Source organism: Neophocaena asiaeorientalis, unplaced genomic scaffold, assembly GCF_003031525.2.
Source record: "Neophocaena asiaeorientalis asiaeorientalis breed wild unplaced genomic scaffold, Neophocaena_asiaeorientalis_V1.1 scaffold155, whole genome shotgun sequence".
Classification (NCBI taxonomy): domain Eukaryota; kingdom Metazoa; phylum Chordata; class Mammalia; order Artiodactyla; family Phocoenidae; genus Neophocaena; species Neophocaena asiaeorientalis.
Window position 1 is genome coordinate 1,243,477 of NW_020173040.1, and position 18,140 is coordinate 1,261,616.

The window sequence follows — 18,140 nt, forward strand, 5'->3', positions numbered from 1 at the left end:
ACGCAGCCCCTGGTGCCCATGGAGCAACTACTTCTGGCAACATTGGAAAGAAAACGTCATCCAGAAGCGTTCTAGGCGGATGCTGCAGGCCTGGGTCTCCCTGCTGAGATTCAGGATCATGGACTTCACAGGTAATTCTTACAGTGTCTCTTTACAGAAAGGAGACCGAGGGCTCAGAGATGCTAACTGCCCGGTGGTGGTTGAACAATTCAAAGAGGGTGTGAAGGAACTCAAGCCTGTCCTCTGATGCCAGTTCAGAGCTTTTCCCATGATGCCATGGAAGGGGGGGTAAAGGGCTTCCATCTATCATGCCTTCCTTCAGATTTGTTATTGGCCTCTCAGTAATTTGAGATATAGAAAAATTGAGTAGTCAGGTAACTTGAGTTATTTAGTGGGACATGTGTTCACCAGTCCCTGACTTTGAAATTGATTGAGGCTTTATTGCCATTGTCAACAAACAGGAGTCATTACCAAGACCTGAAGATGCGCTCTTCCCCGGACACACGAAGGAGTATTGAGATGGAAGGTGGGGAAGATCCTCTCCCATTCACTGGAATCCCTCTGAGCTGCGTACCGCTGTCCGGCGGCCAGATGACCATCCTGCCAGCGTTTCTCCTGCCTTCCCGGTTCTGGCCGCGTGGACGGCCAAGAAGGAGCACAAATTGGCCGTGCTCTATGGAGGATGAGTCCCAACAGCGGGGGCACATGGCCCCACTCCCTAGGCCCCCGGCACGCCCACCTCCAGGGCGCCCGCCCACCGTCGTGTGCTGCAGACAAGGTTGACAGGAAGGGCACGGGGTGTCCCAGGTCCCGCCTGGCCCCGCCCATATGCAAATCTAACCTTTCTGATATTTCAGCAGTATAAACCCAAAGACGGGATTTCAACAGGAAAATATTTACTGACGGCTCTCTCCCTCATAATCTATCGATTTTAATATCCTCACCAGTTTGGCTGAATGTCAATTTTACCCTGAGGACTGCTACTGCAAATCCGAACACATTTTATTTACTTAAGCCTTTCAAAATATTAGTGTTGGAAATGAGTAGGGTTTGAGTCTTTTGTTGTTCCTATTTAAAGTTTGTTTTCCTATTTAAATAATGCTGTTAATTTGCCGTGGTAATTGGGCCGACAGGCAGCGTGCAGACCACAACACGCAGAAGCCTGGGTAGCCTCGCGTTCCTCTTTTTCATTAAGTACAGTAACACACAGCTCATTAAATGCAGGGCCAACTTCCCCACTTAACCTTTGGAAGCAGGAGCACCTGATTATCACCATGATTTAACCAGAAGCCAGATCCTGTCTCCTCCGATCATTTCTGGTCCAAATGTCCAGCCTGTGCCAATTTCTGCAAGAACAGCATTGACCAATTTCAGACCAAGGCTCATCGGGCCCCTGCAGGGACTTGGGGCAGCACTGCAGATTCTACGGCCCCCAGTCCCAACTACTCCACCTGTTCCTGCCCTGAGAAAAGCTGGGGCAGGGTCCTGAGGCCTCCAGGGGGAGGGGCCTTCAGGGGATCACACTTCCCCGCCACTTAAGTGCTCGGAGAGGCCGTGACCAACTTGCGGAAGACACAATAATGCTGTCCTGCTACCAGGGGACCTTCAGAGGCATTTTCTAAATCCCTAAATCACCAGCAGTAATGAGTACAACTGGACATCTCTCTTTTTCGTATTTAACAAACAATTTATGTTGCAAATGACACTTCATTCGGGACTTTTGGAGTGCATCTTTAGAGACTCCCTGTGTAGGGCTTTCGATATAACAAAGCCGGCTTCTCAACTGTCCCCAGGTCCAGCCTCTCCTGCCCCACCCAGGCCCTCCCCGTTCACTGTCCTGATGGGCAGACCACCCACCCTGAGGTTTCCAGGGTGGGGGGCTTCACCACCATGACTCTCACTGTGCTTGTGCCCAAGGGCTGACCTAAGCCAGACGTGGGATCTCTGTAGGATCCCTCCTCTCCCACCCAGGATGGACTAGACCAGAAAGCAGTGATGCAGGACCGCTCGGCCTGGGCGCTCAAAAAATATGCTTTAAGTAGTTTGCTGTTAGCTGGGATGCACGTCTCCACCCTAGGAGACCGAAGGAACTCCACACAGCCCCCAGACGTGTCCTGGAATTTGAATTTATAAAAATAATTCTCGATGCAAGCTTGCTTTTGAGCATTTAGCTGCTTCTATGATAAACCAAGTGCCAGGTGGGGAAAAATCAAATTATCTCAGGGTTTGATTAGTTGGGTTCACAGTAACCGAAGTTGACTGTATATATTAAATCCCAAGTGATTAAAACATAAAAAAATTCCTACTGTTAAATTAGACGGTAGGTTTGCGTCTCCCTACGTGAATTCTGAGTTTCCACCTGGCTTCTAACACCCCATGTAATCAATGACAACGTCACTTACATACACAAATCCAACCATGAAGAACTACATAGAGCTATAATCATGTATGTGATTTAATTAAAGCCAATCACTGAAAATAGCTGTGGTGCAGTAGATGGGGTGCCGGGGAGAGGCAGGGGAGGGGCGGGCTTTGTGGAGGGAAAGGGGGCCTCGGAGCAGAAAAGCTCGCAGACTGCGTTTCTCCAGCCTTTTCCAAAACCAAAAACTGTTCATTTCCCAAAGACTCCAGAAGGTCTGTAAAGAGACAACTCGGGTCCCTGTAATAGAAGAGATGCTCTTTTTCCGATGGAGATGGTTATTCGTGATTCTCTTCCTTTGACTTTTAAACCCAGAAAAGCTAAGGGTCATAGTTCAATGTATAAACATTCCATAAAATTCCCTATAAGCAAGACTTTTCAAAGCAGTCCTAGGAAGTAATACTGGTTAAATACCAGAGGTAAATTTTAACCAGCTAAATACCCCTCTACATCTTAATTAGATTGTCCTTCACCCAAAGTAAGAAAAGTTAAAGAAATCTTTGCTTTTTTCTTTTTCAATTCACCTTTATAAAATGTTAACTGAGAAACATGCTTAACATAACTGTCAAGACCCCTAAAAAAAAGGATAAAGTAAAAAGGATTAAAGGGGAGGAGATGTTTAAAAAAAAAGGTCTTGATGGAGCATGGGTGGTTCAGAGGTGGAGGCGGGCAGCTCTGGTACTTAGCCATGGTCCCCTCAACCTGGGCCCAGGTGGGGCACCAGGGAAGCCCTCAAGGGCACGGGGCCAGTGGTGCTGGTGGCGGCAGCTCAGCCGACTGAGAGAGCATGTTAGAGTCAGAAAATAACCAGAACGACGGGTGAAGAAACATCACTAATTTTTTCCTGAAATGTCTACCCTCCCACCAGCCAGTGTGTGTGTTCTGCCATCCCTGAAAAGGTCGTGGGTGCACACAGTCCTCCATCCGAGGTGTGCATCATCACTGACACACGTGGGGCCACACGTGCACGGCAGGACAAAGAAAGTGTGAGATGCGTACAAGCCACACCCCTACCTCAAATGTACGTGGAGTTGGGGCTCCGTCATTAAAAACATGGAGCTGCTGGGGAAGCACAAAATATAGACAAAGCCCCAAACAGACGCTGCACGGGGTTCTAGGACCAGCTCCACACCGAGGGCTGTGTGATGGAAAGCAGTGTCCTCAGCTGAGGACGGTTTTAAGAGATGGGGCACAATGGACTAGTTGCAGGCCAGGAGCCCAACCCCAGGGTCAGGCCTGCTGGGACAGACCAGGGGCCTGACCGGCCGGTGGGGCAGCCCCCCAACCCTGGGCCCCCCTTGGGGTTGCAGCCCTTTCACGGGAGGTTTGCTGGGTCCGAGGTCATGTCCACTAGCAGAGGTCCTCATCACCCTTGGAGAGACTGGACAACCCAACCCACCTCCGTCCGCTGCCCCACCCGCCTCGCCAGGCGGAGGGAGGGGAGGGACCCTTCATCCGCGTAACCGCGGGAGTCAGGAACAAGCTCTGATCTGTTCTGCGTCAACTTCTCCTGGAATGGCTCCACCAGGGCGCCAGGCACCCAGGATGAAGCCGCCTGGTAACGCGCTTCCTCACGAACAGTGCTCAGCCCCGACTCCCTGTAGGCGGGCTGGTCCCGCTGAAGCTCCGCAGGAGAGAGAGCCACTTCCCCAGAAGCAGGGAGTGGGGCTTCGAGAGGAGGGTCTGAGCCAAGGCTGCTGGGTTGACATCCCATCCCTGCCATCCCGGCCACATCCTGGCAGAGACGTGGCTTCAGTAGTGAGAAGCACCTCCCTGCAGGCCGAAGCGGGGACAGCGAAGAGGCGGTGCTGGCACCGGATCTGCTCTGCGTCCCTGAGCAAAGCACACTGGCCTCTGGGTTTCCGCACAAAGCCGGCTTTTGTGTAATTTATGTCATTGTTCAGTGGTTCGGGGCGTCCTGTTCTGAGGCCCCACAGGGCCCCGTCCAATGGACACAAAGGGATGAGATAGATGTCTCCTCTGTCATGTTGTTGGTCTCATCACCTCCTGCACGTTCAGAAACTTCATTTTTAAAAGAAGGGAAAGGACCATTGAAGGTGTGGGGAAGCGCCTGGAAAGTTACTGGAGGAGGAAAGGGCACCAGCTCCGCCCTCGCCTCCTGGGGACGGAAGGCGACACGAAGGCGCCAGAACTCGATTCCAGAGCGAAAGACGGAGGCGTCCCATGGCGCGGCCCGCGGATGCTGGACCACCCTGCCAGGGGGAACAGCGGGTGAGGGGGATGGTCCCGTGCTCACACCGGCAGAAGCGGCCCGATCCTCCAGCTGGATGGGGCCCCTGCCCTCCGCACCCACAACCCCCGTGCGAGGTCAGAGGATATGAAACCGGGCCCACGTGGATGCACACTGGGGTCTCCGACTCCAAGCCTGTGAAAGTCGACTGAAAAGCGGTGATGGGGCCACTGCAGGTGCTTCAGCCGCGGGACCAGGAGCAAGGCGGGAGTCGACAGCCTAGCTCTCTGGGGAACATGGGCCTGCAAGTCTCACACGTGCCACTGTTGTAGAAACACGGGTCATTTCAGAAAACTCCACAACCGGGATTACATCACCTTGGTGTTTGTGTGCGTGTACACATCCCATGTATCTTTGTGTGTGCGTGTATGCGTGTGGCATGTGTGTGCCCGTGTGTGGCTGCGATGTCTGAATGTATGCGTGCATATGTGTATGCATGTACACACAGGTGTGCATGGGTATGTGTGCCACGTGCATGGGTCTCTCTGTGTATGTGTATGTGCACGTGTGTATCGTGCATGCACGAGTGTGTATCTGTGTGTGTGTGTTTGTACACATGCAAGTGTGCAGAAACTTAAGGAGCAGGCTGTGGAGGAGCTGTGGGGAGCGGTCCCTGGACACGGGGGGGGGGTTTAGAGTTGGTTCTGTGACACGGAGAAGAAAGTGGGAATCGATTGCTCAATGTGTGTGTGCAAACCCCCCGCAGGAAGCCTCTGCAAGGCAGGGAGGGATGTAGGGGACGGTCCCCGCACCCGAAGGTTCTGCATAGGCTCAGGGGCTGGTACCCAGGGGCCATGCCGGAGGCTGAGTCTCGCCGCAGATTTGATGTCCCGAGGCTTGGGGGGCCACAGTGCCTGGGTGGCAGGGCGCCGCAGGGCAGGGGGACGTCAGGCGCCCATGGGGTCGCAGCTTGGAGGAGGGAGGACATGGCAGCGGCGCAGCCGTCACAGAGGCCTGCTGCTTGTGTCTTTCAGGAATTCGCCGACACGGTGTCCCAGCTGGTCACACAGAAGTTCCACGAGCTGGCCATGGGCCTGGCGTCAGCGCACGCCCGCCACAAGGCGCTGGCCGGGATCGTCATGACCCAAGGTAATGCCTCTTGCTTTCCCCTCAGGCACCTAACCCACCAGGAAGGAGCGTAGCCTAGCGTGGGCTCGAGCTTGGGAACCAGGACTCTCTTCCCCACGAAGACACGGAAAGAAAAGCGGAGATAGGACCCAGACTCAGTGACAAAGTAGATGACCAGCTGCCCCAAAGCCGCCTCCATACACACAGAGGACTGAACACACTCCTTCCTGCCCCCACCCCTAACTGCTCACTAATGGAGTCCCCTTCTCAGGATGACAGAACGGGCAGGAAACAGTCCATCCAACCATCAAGGTCGTGGCCGCTCTTACAAGCCAGTTTGGGAGAAAGTGATGCTTAATTTTAAGCTGTCACTTTTGGTGAAAACACCTCACTACTAACCTACTACTAATAAGTAGCTAGCTGGTTATTTGAATTCAACTGTTTCTAGTTCCAAAGTTTGGAGCGAACTGGTAATGACCTACCAGAGAATGATTATTGAAAACAAATAATTGACTTCTGGGCTAGTTAGGTTTCAAAGACACACACTTTCTCTGCCAGTGTAGACCAAGTCTAAGACTTGAAGAGACCATCTACCTGATGTCCAAAAATATGGATGTTAGAAGTCGACTAACAGCCAGACGACCGGCCCATTTTCCCCCTCATTCTGGATGCCCGGGGGCTCCTGCAGTGTCAAGTGCAAGGCCACTGGGGTCAGGACATATGACTCAACCCTTCCACTTTGGGCATCTTAGTAAAATGGAAATAAAAATGCCTCCTCACAATGTAACTTGGTGCCTAGGATAAAGTACATGAAAAACTTTGAAATGTAAAAATTACTCTATAATGTTCTAAGTCAAAGGCAATTCTGTTCCATCAATGATACTGCTGAATTTGGTGGCAGGCATCCCGCCCGATCCACTCACATTTGGTAACACCTGCCCCTTTGTAGAATAAGGAATGTCCCAAATTAAGGGCTAAGAGCCCCCTCAGTTCAGACCACGACTGCTGGAGGTGGCGCCCCAACCACGTAGCCATAGCAGCCACTAACCGGATGCGGGCTCCACTTTGCACGCGTAAAGGATGCGGAGCACAGACACGGCCCCCCCGGGGACATGGTAACCAGGACCCAGTGGGGTGCCACCCAGGGTTGAACCCAGCAACTCCTGTGACTAGTGCTGTGACCAGGCCAGCTGGCCTCTTTGGGACTCGGTTCCCCACCTTTAAAAGGGGGTGATGGTCAAACCTACCTGGGGGTCATTGGAAGGTTAAGTGTGCTCGTGTACATACAGCATTTAGAGAGACGTGCCAGGTCTGTGTCCTCCGTAGATTATGACTGGGCATCTGCCGCGGCCGCAGACCCTCCTGACTTCTGGGCAAACAGCAGAGAACAAAACAGATCCAGCGCTGCCTTCCTGACTCTTAGAGTTTAGATACGATGTGAAAAGAAGTTACGTGCAGGGCTGGAGGATCACAGCCACAAACTTTGGCAAATTTTAAGATTTGGAGTGTCGCGTGCATTTCTCTGCACAGATTCCAGGATAACATAGTTTAAATTAGCTTGGGCTGAGTGATGAATGGGAAGGAGAGAAGGAAGGATGCGGGGAGGGAGAGGGCAAAGGCACCAAGCAACATTTCTTCTTTGTTGTGCAATGTAAGCCAACCCCAAACGCATACGTCAGTAGGATTAGTGAGTAGTTTCTCAATACTTCCCAGCTCTATAGCTGTGATTGTCCAACACCTCTCCACTTTTCTGGGCAATTCAATTCCAGGAAATCTGGAAAGCTACTCTCAGACTTCCCTTGGAAAGCAGTGATGTTTCACAAAGACTGGTGGGGAAATGATACTTAATACACTGCTTTACGTTCAGGCAATTTATCTAAAGGAAGTAAATGTATTACGTGAAAGTGAGACTTTACAAGGTAAACCTACGGTGATTAGTAATTTATGAACATGGAAGGATAAGTTGCTGAAATTTACTTTCCTGTTATAAAGAGAAGATTTAATAAACATGTTGGTTAAAAAGAGATTAGGGAGGATTGTGCAAAATTACTAATAGAAATACTTTCAAATATTCACTTACTTAAAGTTGATAGGCAATTTAATCTTAATTCTTTTTTTTTTTTTTTTTTTTTTTGGTATGCGGGCCTCTCACTGTTGTGGCCTCTCCCGTTGCGGAGCACAGGCTCCGGACGCGCAGGCTCAGCGGCCATGGCTCACAGGCCCAGCCGCTCCGCGGCATGTGGTATCCTCCCGGACCGGGGCATGAACCCGTGTCCCCCGCATCGGCAGGCGGACTCTCAACCACTGCGCCACCAGGGAAGCCCTAATCTTAATTCTTGTTCAGTTATTCAAGCAAATGCCTAAGAAACTCTAAGAGGGGAGTGATGTGTCTTATTCTAGTTTTGATAATATATATCACAATGTTATAAAATTAAACTTATCTTGAAATAAAACATGACTCGTTGCCCCTTCATTTTTAGGTGGGAAGCCAATTCATACACATCAAATAGCTCACGTAGGGTCCTTCTCATGAATGAGCCTAAGACCATTTTGTAACCGTTCTGAGAAATGTGATAGCAAAAATACATACTTATGAACAGAACAGCTTTTACTTTATGAAAATACTGCAGCCATTGGTAAGAACTCAAACAGAAGAGAACTTACGAATAACAAGCCGTATCTCCACCCTACCCTTGGCCCCGAGCAAACTCAGAAGCAGACATTTTAATCATTTTAAATTTTTGTTCTTGTGACTCTGAATACTATACTAGATTTTCTATTCTAAATATCGACCCGCACTATTAAAATTAGATATTTTATTTTTCGTTATTGTATCTATAGTATACACTTAAACATTTGTTAAGTGTATGCTCACCCTGCCGAGTTTCGATGGTGCATTTTCACTTCCTGTTCTGTAAATCAGGGATGGCGGCCGTCACCCTCGTCTTTCCTAGCTGACTTCTCTGCACGATGAACGTATTTTTATACTGTCATCACCAATGACATTTATACTCTGTTCTGTACCATAACTACCTTCTCTATTTCCCCTGTGCCGTGAGTCCAAGAGTTGAAACCCCTGGGCCGCATCCACCGCTCAGGACACTGTAAATCGCACGGCAGAGCCAGGTGGTTTCCTGGAAGCACGCAGCTCTCAGTGGCGGGAAAGTCTCTGCAGAAACAGCACGTCCTCCCATGGGGTCACATCTGTCCTCCTGGCCCCCACCACCAGCTCAAACCACATCACACTGAAGGCTGGTTCAGCAGCTAGACTTTCTTAAACGGCTTTGGGAGGTCACGTGACCTCCAAGCCTTCTCACCCACGGCGCAGACCGGCTTCCCCCACTGCCGGAGCCTCTGCCCAGCCGGCCAAGGGGACCCCACGCCTCCCGCCTGGACCACCATCCCCAGCATCCACGCCGTCCTCTTTCTGTCTCTAGAAGCACCATTAAAATGTGCAGGAGAGAAACTGAATGTCCACGTCTCCCTAAGTGTCTTGACTTGGTTCTCTTGCTCCTGGAAGTGTTTGCTGGGGGATGCTGAGCTCAAGCTGACTTGCCCTCGGTATTTTCAAGGGTTTTTTCTATGATCTCTTATCTAGTATCTCTGACTAGAAACATCTTGTCTGACACATTCAGTTGCAGTGGTCGCCCCACCGCTGCCCACAGAAGGGAAGGGTCTTTTTTACTTGAATGCTACATAATTTCATAAGACTGTGCGGATGTCAGCCAGTCACCTTCCCTGACATTTTTTTCTTTTTGGTTGCGCCGGGCCTTAGCTGTGGCAGGTCTGCTCCTTAGTTGCGGCTCGCCGGCTCCTTAGTTGTGGCATGCGAACTCTTAGTTGTGTCATGTGGGTTCTAGTTCCCTGACCAGAGATCGAACCCAGGCCCCCTGCATTGGGAGCACAGAGTCTTAACCACTGTGCCACCAGGGAAGTCCTTCCCTGACATATTTAAGCTGTTAATTTGTGCAGTTTTTCCTTATATCATTTAAATTCTTTCCTTCATTCACATTTTTGTCAAATTTTTAATATTCTGAGTTAATCCCCAGGCTTTTACCTTCCTTCCTTGTTGTTAATCTACCTTTTACTCTGTGTTCTTGGGAGGTTGGCCCAGTGGGACAGCCACTTAATTAAAATGTAACTTGATGAGTCCTGTCTGGGATGCAGGCTCTCACCTGCCCTTGGCCCCGACTTGGGGCATCACGATTTCTCTGGGACACGAGTAGCCCCTGCAGCAGCTGGTCTGTGCTGGAACTTGGGACCCCTTTCCACCCTCTGCATTTCACTCCCCTGCACCCCCAGGGCTTCTTCTCCAGCAGACCGTGGAGGTCAAGCCACCCTCCTCCATCGCGCCAGAGTCACAGATCTGCTCCCTCTGGAACCCTTTCCTTCCCGTGGGGTCTGGAAAGGGAGGAGAAGCAAACCACCCTCTCGAACCCAAACCTGGACCACATTATTGAGCCCGTTGTCAAGCGATGGCTCCAACTGCTCCAGGCATTTCCACGAGGAAGAGATTCTTGAGGGGCTGTTAATAATGATTCTTATTTGATATGAAATTTATAATTTTGATAACATTTTCACATACACTAATCAGTTGATTTCTCTGATCCCGAGAAGTGGGAAAGGTGGGAATCTTTATTGTCGAATTTAAGACGTACAGACACCAAGACCAAGAGTCTGGGTGACCCTCACATCTTGGGGGGGGCGGCGCTAAAATGTGGCGGCAGATTCCTGTCCTTCCTGCCCAGGTTGCCTCTGGACGCTGCTCCGGGCGTGATACTGAAGATCTGTCCATGTAATTGTTTATTTCTAAGGTTATTAAACAGCCAGAAAAAAAGAGTTTCCTAGTGTCTATTTTTAGAAGTTTACATTTAAACCTGTCTTTTGCTAGCCTGGCCTGCAAAACGTATGCAGAAGCTCTGGCTTGTACAAACACTCTTTCTCATTTAATGCGCAGCTTTAAACATACACAAACATCTGAGATTTATAAGTGCCCTGAAGAAATGCACGTCCCTTGAAGTCGGGCAGGAGAGAACACAGCCCAGAACAACCCCATCCAGAGCGCCAGACGCTCTGGGCAGAGTGTTCAGACCTGTCTTATTGGGGAAAATTGTAAAGTTAATCGTGAAGATTAACTCAGCAGTGGAACCTTAGCAAACTTTTCTGAGTCGTGAGTTGTAGGAGGTGTTTGCTGCGTGCGTTTTGCTCAGGTGAGCATGGGAGGTGGAGAATCTCATTTGCAGGGTCCATGCCGGGCTCTGGTTTGAGAAGCACGGGCACTTAAACACTGTTTTCCCACTTGCACTCGATAAATCCTGACAGTTTAAATACGGGTGAAACTTCTTTCAGTTCACCAGGAGCACTCGGGGAAGCCCATCTTCACAGAGCCCTTGCAGAAGCGGGATTCAGGGACTTTATTCCCCATATTCCAAAACTCTTTCTTTCCATCTTCTCCCTGAGTGACTGGAAATTACTTTGATCATAAAATTAAAAGCAGGCTCTTTTATTTATGCCCGGTAGGGCACAGGGAGATAAGCTGGACATGAACTGGACAGAAACCCTAAACAGAAGCCCTGGCTGTGACAAAAGATGAGAAATTATCATCTGGATTCCAAGGAATTAATCATAATGATTGCTAAGTGGTTGCCGAGAAACGTGAAGTTGACGCAGCATCTCCGTGGAGACACAGGACACAGGCTCAGAAGCATTAAGATCCATGGGGGCTGATGTGCCCCACAATAAGGAGTGTGATGGACAATTGATTTTAAATCTGGGGTTTAGGGCTTCCCTGGTGGCACAGTGGTTGAGAGTCCGCCTGCCGATGCAAGGGACACAGGTTCGTGCCCTGGTCCGGGAAGATCCCACACGCCGCAGAGCGGCTGGGCCTGTGAGCCACGGCCGCTGAGCCTGTGCGTCCGGAGCCTGTGCTCCACCACAGGAGAGGCCACAACAGTGAGAGGCCCGCGTACCGCAAAAAAATAAACTATTAGGTTTAAACCACAAAATGCAGGATAGATTTTCCACTGACCCCGCGTAGCATGCATGCTGACTTGTTTATGGTAAATGTCCCTCCTTAAAATAGAGGGGAAAGTAACAATAGGCCCAGACAGCCCACTCCCGACTCATGTAGAGATGAACGGTAGTCTAGTCTGGAAGAAATCACCAGGTGCCGATGGGTCAGAGCCCTGACCCTGGGCCACTCTCCCACGGAATGCCTTAGTTCCTCCTCGGGAAGGAGGTGCGTGTGAGGAAATACATAAAGAAAGGAGGAAGACAGAGTTTGCGCTGCATTCTTTTGAGATCAGATCCCCCCATCAAAGCTGCTCAAATGCTCTGCTTTTGTATGATCATCAGGACATAACCCAGCATTTAATTGCCCAAAAGATTTCACGGGGGAAAAAAACCCAACACTATTTTATCTCGAGGCCATAAAACTAAGCCCATTTTTTTTCCAATCTCTTAAACTACAATCTTTTTTTTTTTCCCCAGTGGAAACATAACGCTAAGTTTGTTAGTGAAAGAATAAAAAGAAGACACTAATATGTACTATTTGTCTCTGTGCCAGGGATTGTTTTGGGGTGTTTAAACCATGTCGTCTTATTCAACAAAATAGTCCACATTCTCCCTAATCATGAGTGTCAGGTTGTACATGCTGGTCACGCCTGCTTGTGAAAGAGGAGAGAGGGAGGGAGGAAAGAAGGAAGGGAGGGAGGGAGGGAGGGAGGGAGGAAGGACAGGAGGAAGGAAGAAGCATCAGCAAAGTTGCTGGGCACAGTCCTGTCCGTTAGCCGAGAATTTAATCAGCTTGGATCACCCCCCACCCCACATGGCTGCAGGTACAACAATATTCTGAAGGGTCGGAACTAATTAATGAGCAAATGTGAAGCTGGGTAAAGCTGTACCTTTGAAGTGCTTTTGATTTTCAGATACGTGCACTTAGGGTCCTGGTTTATACTCCTTTCTCACCCAGTTTCCCTATATTTACTTTTTCAAGACTCATCCACCTGCTCAGGTGGCCTTGCTGGGACGTACATCCCAGAGGAGCACTTGGTGTCCTCCCAAGTGGGGGCTGTCACTGTAAGGAAACACAGGCCTCGTGGTTTAACAGGGGAAAGCAGGGTCCTGGCTTCTTGCCGATGGCTTGGCCTCCAGCACCATGGCCCTTCCCTGCGGGTCTGCTCAGGGCACCTCTCAACAGTCCTGTGTCCTGCTCTGCTGGGCTTGGCAATCCCCAGAGTTTAGGGCTCTGGACACCCCACCAGCAGGAGCCTGGGAAAAAGGACGGTCCCGGGAGCTGAGGCAGGTGGAGCTGGGTCAGTCCCAGGTCAGGGACCTCGGGGCGGAAGTTGAGCAGGAAGGCAGCTCCTGCGGATGAAAGGGTCGGGAGAGGGGAGGCGAGGGGGTGCCCATCTCACGGGGGCTCATACCTGCGTCATCACCTTGAGCGAAAGAGTTTTCACTAACCAACCAGATGGTCAGCAGCCATTGGAGCCAGAAGTAGCCCACGTCCCTCAGTCCAGAAAAGACTAGACTGCATCAGGAGGTTGGCAGCAGGGCACGTGGGGAGAGCTGACTCCCTAGGGCCTGCATGGGGTTCCCTCTGAGCTCCTCATCCACAGGGCAATGCACAAATCCCTACGCATAACTAACTGTCCTCCTAAAATTGGTGCATTTGCAATGGTTAGAGACTGAAAGCCCTGCTGGGACACTGTTGTCTTCCGATTTGTGGAGACGCTGTAAATCAAGATCCCAGGGGGCGAAAGTCCCCCCCGCCGCCATCAAAAGTGAAAATCTTTCCTGTCAGTCTCAGTCCTAGCACATCCGTCACAGACCAGACGCGTCTGAGCCGGCTTTTTTTTTTTTTTTGCGGTACGCGGACCTCTCACTGTTGTGGCCTCTCCCGTTGCGGAGCACAGGCTCCGGACACGCAGGCTCAGCAGCCATGGCTCACGGGCCCAGTCACTCCGTGGCATGTGGGATCTTCCCGGACCGGGGCACGATCCTGTGTCCCCTGCATCAGCAGGCGGACTCTCAACCACTGCGCCACCAGGGAAGCCCTGAGTCGACATTTTAAAATCAACTTGCTTTCAAACTGACTCGAGGAAATTTGGAGAATAGAAAGCTGAGAAGAGTAGAATACTGAATCGCAGGAAAAGACTGAGAATTAAACACAGACTTGGACCAAATAATGACTAGCTGTGAAACTGCAGGAGGTTCTCTGCAAATACTCAGGGTGCAAAGCCCAGGGGGTGCTGGGAGCCTGGGTGAGAGGGAAACAGTGCAGGAGCATCGAGCGGACCGTGGAGGAGGGTCTCCTGACGCCGAGCCCACACCGTGGAAGAGCCTGGCTTTCCCCAGTGGGTGGTGGAAACGCTAATGCTTGAGTCATTACACTCACTGGACACGGCCCAGAAAACAGGGCGTCACGACCAATCGAACAGCATACCATCGGGCGGTCTGCACGCAGGGTGAATGCCGCTCCTTTCTGTCTCTAGTTTCTATAGTTTGGGTGTTTGTTTCTTTGATACTGGTTGGTATATTTTACCTTCAGTTTTATTCCTAGAAATTTGGTAATCATTTCCTCCATAGTCAGATGTAGTATTGTGAAAATCTGTTGAGAGTTGGAAGAGGCTAAGAATTGTTTAGTCCCGGCTAAACAACTAAGAGTGCATTCCCAGAGATTTCCCAGAGTTGGAGGTGAGGGTGCATGCATGGCGTGGGAGTTCCATGCATCAGGTGTGGGCCAGCTGGGGAGCAAGCTGGCCCAGTCACCTTCGCATGTGCTGGGAGGCAGTTTCCCTGCTGGGGGAGAGAGGGTGGGGTGAGTCCTCTGGGGCGTGAGCACACCAGTCCTCGGGCTGAGGAGGGCAATGCAGGAGACCAGCCAGAGAGGGGCGGTCACTCTCCCTGGAACGTTTCTTTGGCTGTGTTTGCAGGCACCCGCAAGCCCCCTGCACACACCGCCTGAGACGGGCAAGGGCACCTAAGCAGGCACAAGGCTCTTGCTGCCGGCGGTGCTGCGAGTCACAATGCCCTTGGTCTCCGGTCCGGGGATCGCGTGTCTTCCATGTCCTCGAGGCAGTAAGCGGCTGACTTAGCAGCAGCTGATGGTGGGCGGGTGGCTCCCAGCCCTGACCCCCACCCCTGCCCTTCACAGCACAACGTGGGCTGTACACGCGCTGCTCCACACCTTGCTTCTGTCACATAACGATATCCCTTAGAAATCTTTCTATTCCTCCAGAGAACTTGTCTACAGGGGCCCAGTATACAGATGAACGTACTCCGCTCTAAGCAGTCCCCTACCGGTGGGTCAGTATTGGGTCACTCATATTATTTCACTTGCAAACATTGCGGTAGTAAATCACTTCTACATACATCACTTTCACACAACGTGCAGAGATACGACAGCCACACCAAACAGAAGGCCAGTTGCTTCGTTCTCACCACGAACCCGTGAGCTTTGCTAGGAAGCAGCTGTGCGCGGCCCTCGAAGGGACCAGAGGGGGACGCGGGGCCATGGCCCCTCCTATGCCCCCCATGGGGTCATAAGGATCTCAGGACGGAACTTGCTGGATGGAAGGGAGGCTGTATTGCCGCTACCTACCTCCCATCTGCCCTGCTGTTCTTTAGGGAAAATGGAGAGCCTGGGCCGTCAAATCAGAAAGCTCAGCACCCCCTCCCCGCTGCTGCCGCTGTTCTCAGGTGTGAGCTTGTTTCGGGAGCTCCTGAAATGCGGCCCCAGAAGCGAGGCCGGGGTCCCAGGCGGCTCCTGCTCTGCGTGGGGCCCAGGGAGGGGCCGCCCCACCAGGACGCCCGCACCTCCTGTGAGAGGCGGTTCCAGAGAGGGACGCGCTGGCCCGGGCATCCTGCTGTCTCTTCTGGCCTCTTGTGGGCGTCGAGAGTGGCCCTCGGCCCAGGCTGCACTTTCACAGGAGCCTCAGGGCCCAGATTGCCTGGTGCCCAGACCTCCTGCTGCTCCAGGGCTGGGCCTTGAGTCCAGACGCAGAGACATGCCCCAGCTTCAGGGCAAAGCCGCCGAGATGAGCGGAGCAGAGAAGCAAGTGTCCCTTCGTGCAGGAATCCGGGGTTCTGAGGGGCGCTGACTCCACGCAGGGAAGGTGGCCAATGGTCCTGAGTTTGCCTCAGAGGCATAGGCGGGCGGGCGGGGACTGGCCTGCGGTCTGTCTTCACAGACATCCTTCCGTCCTGAGCATAAGGCCCTCCCGTCAGAGAATCTTCCAATTAAGGGACGAATCTTCCTCAACCACAGGCCTGCGTCCCGCCCTGTCTGGGTCACACACGTGGGGAGACACGGCCCTCAGGTCCTTCAGGCCAGGAATCGGGGTTCACACACTCGGATCCCCACTGGGCTGGGATTGGGGAGTGAACGGAGTTCTGGGCGTGACTCCGGCCTCACAACTGAGCCAGGTGTGCACACGCCGCCCCCCGCCCCAGTACCTTTTGTCCCACTGGCTGGCTATTTACAGGTGAACTTGAGGCTTGGATGCAAGGGGGCGGGGGCGGCGGTGCCAGGTGAGGTGGAGAGCAGACCCACTGCCCCACGGGGAGGGCAGTGGCCGCAGGGCTCTGACGCCTCCTCTGTCCACCAGGCCTGGACGTCAGGCAAGCCCAGGTCATCGTCCTGTCCTCGGGGACCAAGTGCATCAGCGGCGAGTACATCAATGACCAGGGGCTGGTGGTCAACGACTGCCATGCGGAGATCGTGGCCAGGAGGGCGCTGATCCACTTCCTGTATGCACAGCTGGAGCTGCACCTGAGGTGAGCGGGGATCCCGGGCGGCCATGCAGCCCCCGTGCCTGGTGTCCCTCTATCCCAGCCGACCCTCAACGTGCCAACGGCTATGCCCCGAAAGCACACCAGCCCTTCCCAGACTCCAGGTCGAGTCTGTTTCCCTCCCCAGGCCTCGTCCTGGGGCCCCCAGGCTCAACTGCCCGGACGAGCCCAGCCAGCAGCTCTGAGCCCTGTCCTGCTGTGTGGGGCGGGCTCTCCCTACACCCTGCCCCGCAGCGGAAACCCTTCCTGCACCTGGTCCCCAGGCACCACGACGGAGGCGGCCAGTGATGGGCTCTGTCGCCCTGTTTCTGGCCTCCTCCTCCTCCCTGCATGTTTGCATCTTAAAGGGAGGGGTTCTGTAATGAAGACCCTGAGCAACGTGCCCAGATGTGGGATGCCTAGTGCTGTTGGGCAGCCATCAGGAAGCAGCAGGCTGTCCCCTGGGGGGCATCTCCCTCTACGACCCCCTGAGCAGTAGCAGAATCACGGGTGGCTGTAGGCACAGCGTGTGTCTCTGCCAGAACCGCTGTCCTTCCACACCCTCCAGAGCAGCGTTCCTCAAACCCGCTAGCAACAGGGGCCTGGGGGCTTCAGGCGGTGACTCCCGCCTGCCCATGGCCTGTGCAGGGGCCACACAAAGGGAAGGCGGGTGCAGAGGTGCTGAGTAGACTCAGGAAAGCAATGCCTTCATACACTCAGTTAATTTCTGTCCGAGACCCTGATTTGCAGCTTCCCCCTGGTTCCAGGCTGGCGGATGGGGCGGCCAGGGTTGAATGTGGGGAAGGGAGTTGGAAATCTCTCCAAATGTGGGAAGGGTTTCTCTCCTGAATATCCAACTGCCAGGTCAGAAATGTTTCCAAACACCCCTAACTCTGGATGTGTCAACGTGGCCCCAGGCTGACGTTTAGGGCTGGCTGTGTGCTGGCACCAAGCTGCCAGGCCAGGGGCACCCAGGCCCCTGCCCTCAGGGGATCGGGGTTAGGGGACGGAGACCAGCAACGGCTGCAGAAAACCAGGGCCAGGCGTTTGCTCTGAGGTTTTGGGGAGGGCCTGGGGGGGCTGGCAGCAGAAGGAGCACAGTCAGGGAAGCAGAAAGGCTGGTGGGATGCCTCAAGGGTTCCCGGGGAGAAAATGTCTGTTCTGCTGCCTACGTGCTCTCAGAATCCATCACCAATGGGGCAGAACGTGTAAAAACAGCAAGACCGGCGGGAAGGAGCCGCCCGTGACTGGTGAGAACGTGTCTGGGAGGGGCCACAGCTAGGCCCGCTCTGTGCAGAGGGTGCTCCTCACCGCCACTGAGGAGGGGGGCAAAGGGGGTGTCGTGTGGGGAGGACGGCCCTGGGGCACGGCCGAGGCAGAAGAAGAGGGGTCCCCGCGCAGGATTCCTCACTGGGCTGCGGCCGAGCCCTGCCTCTCTATCCCTGTTCTCCGTCTAACAGAACCATCTGCCCACGGCGGCCGTGTAGAGCGCAGCGTCCTGCGGGCACACAGGGAGCACCGTGACCCACAGGATGGCTGTGTCACAGACACTCACATTCGGGGTCATGTGTACCGAGGACGCTGGGCTTGTGAAGGGTGGGCTTGACCGTGGGCGGCGGGGAGGCCGAG

At 53.0% G+C, this 18,140-nt stretch overlaps 1 protein-coding gene across 1 annotated transcript in view; it reads left to right on the top strand.

Annotated features, from left to right (window-relative positions):
* Window positions 1-18,140, top strand: part of ADARB2 (adenosine deaminase RNA specific B2 (inactive)) — a 361,308-nt gene that overhangs the window by 322,426 nt on the left and 20,742 nt on the right. Inside the window, exons 4-5 of the mRNA XM_024742790.1 lie at window positions 5,645-5,759; window positions 16,349-16,517. Of these exons, the coding sequence (XP_024598558.1) occupies window positions 5,645-5,759; window positions 16,349-16,517 (284 nt within the window). The remainder of the gene's footprint in view (window positions 1-5,644; window positions 5,760-16,348; window positions 16,518-18,140) is intronic.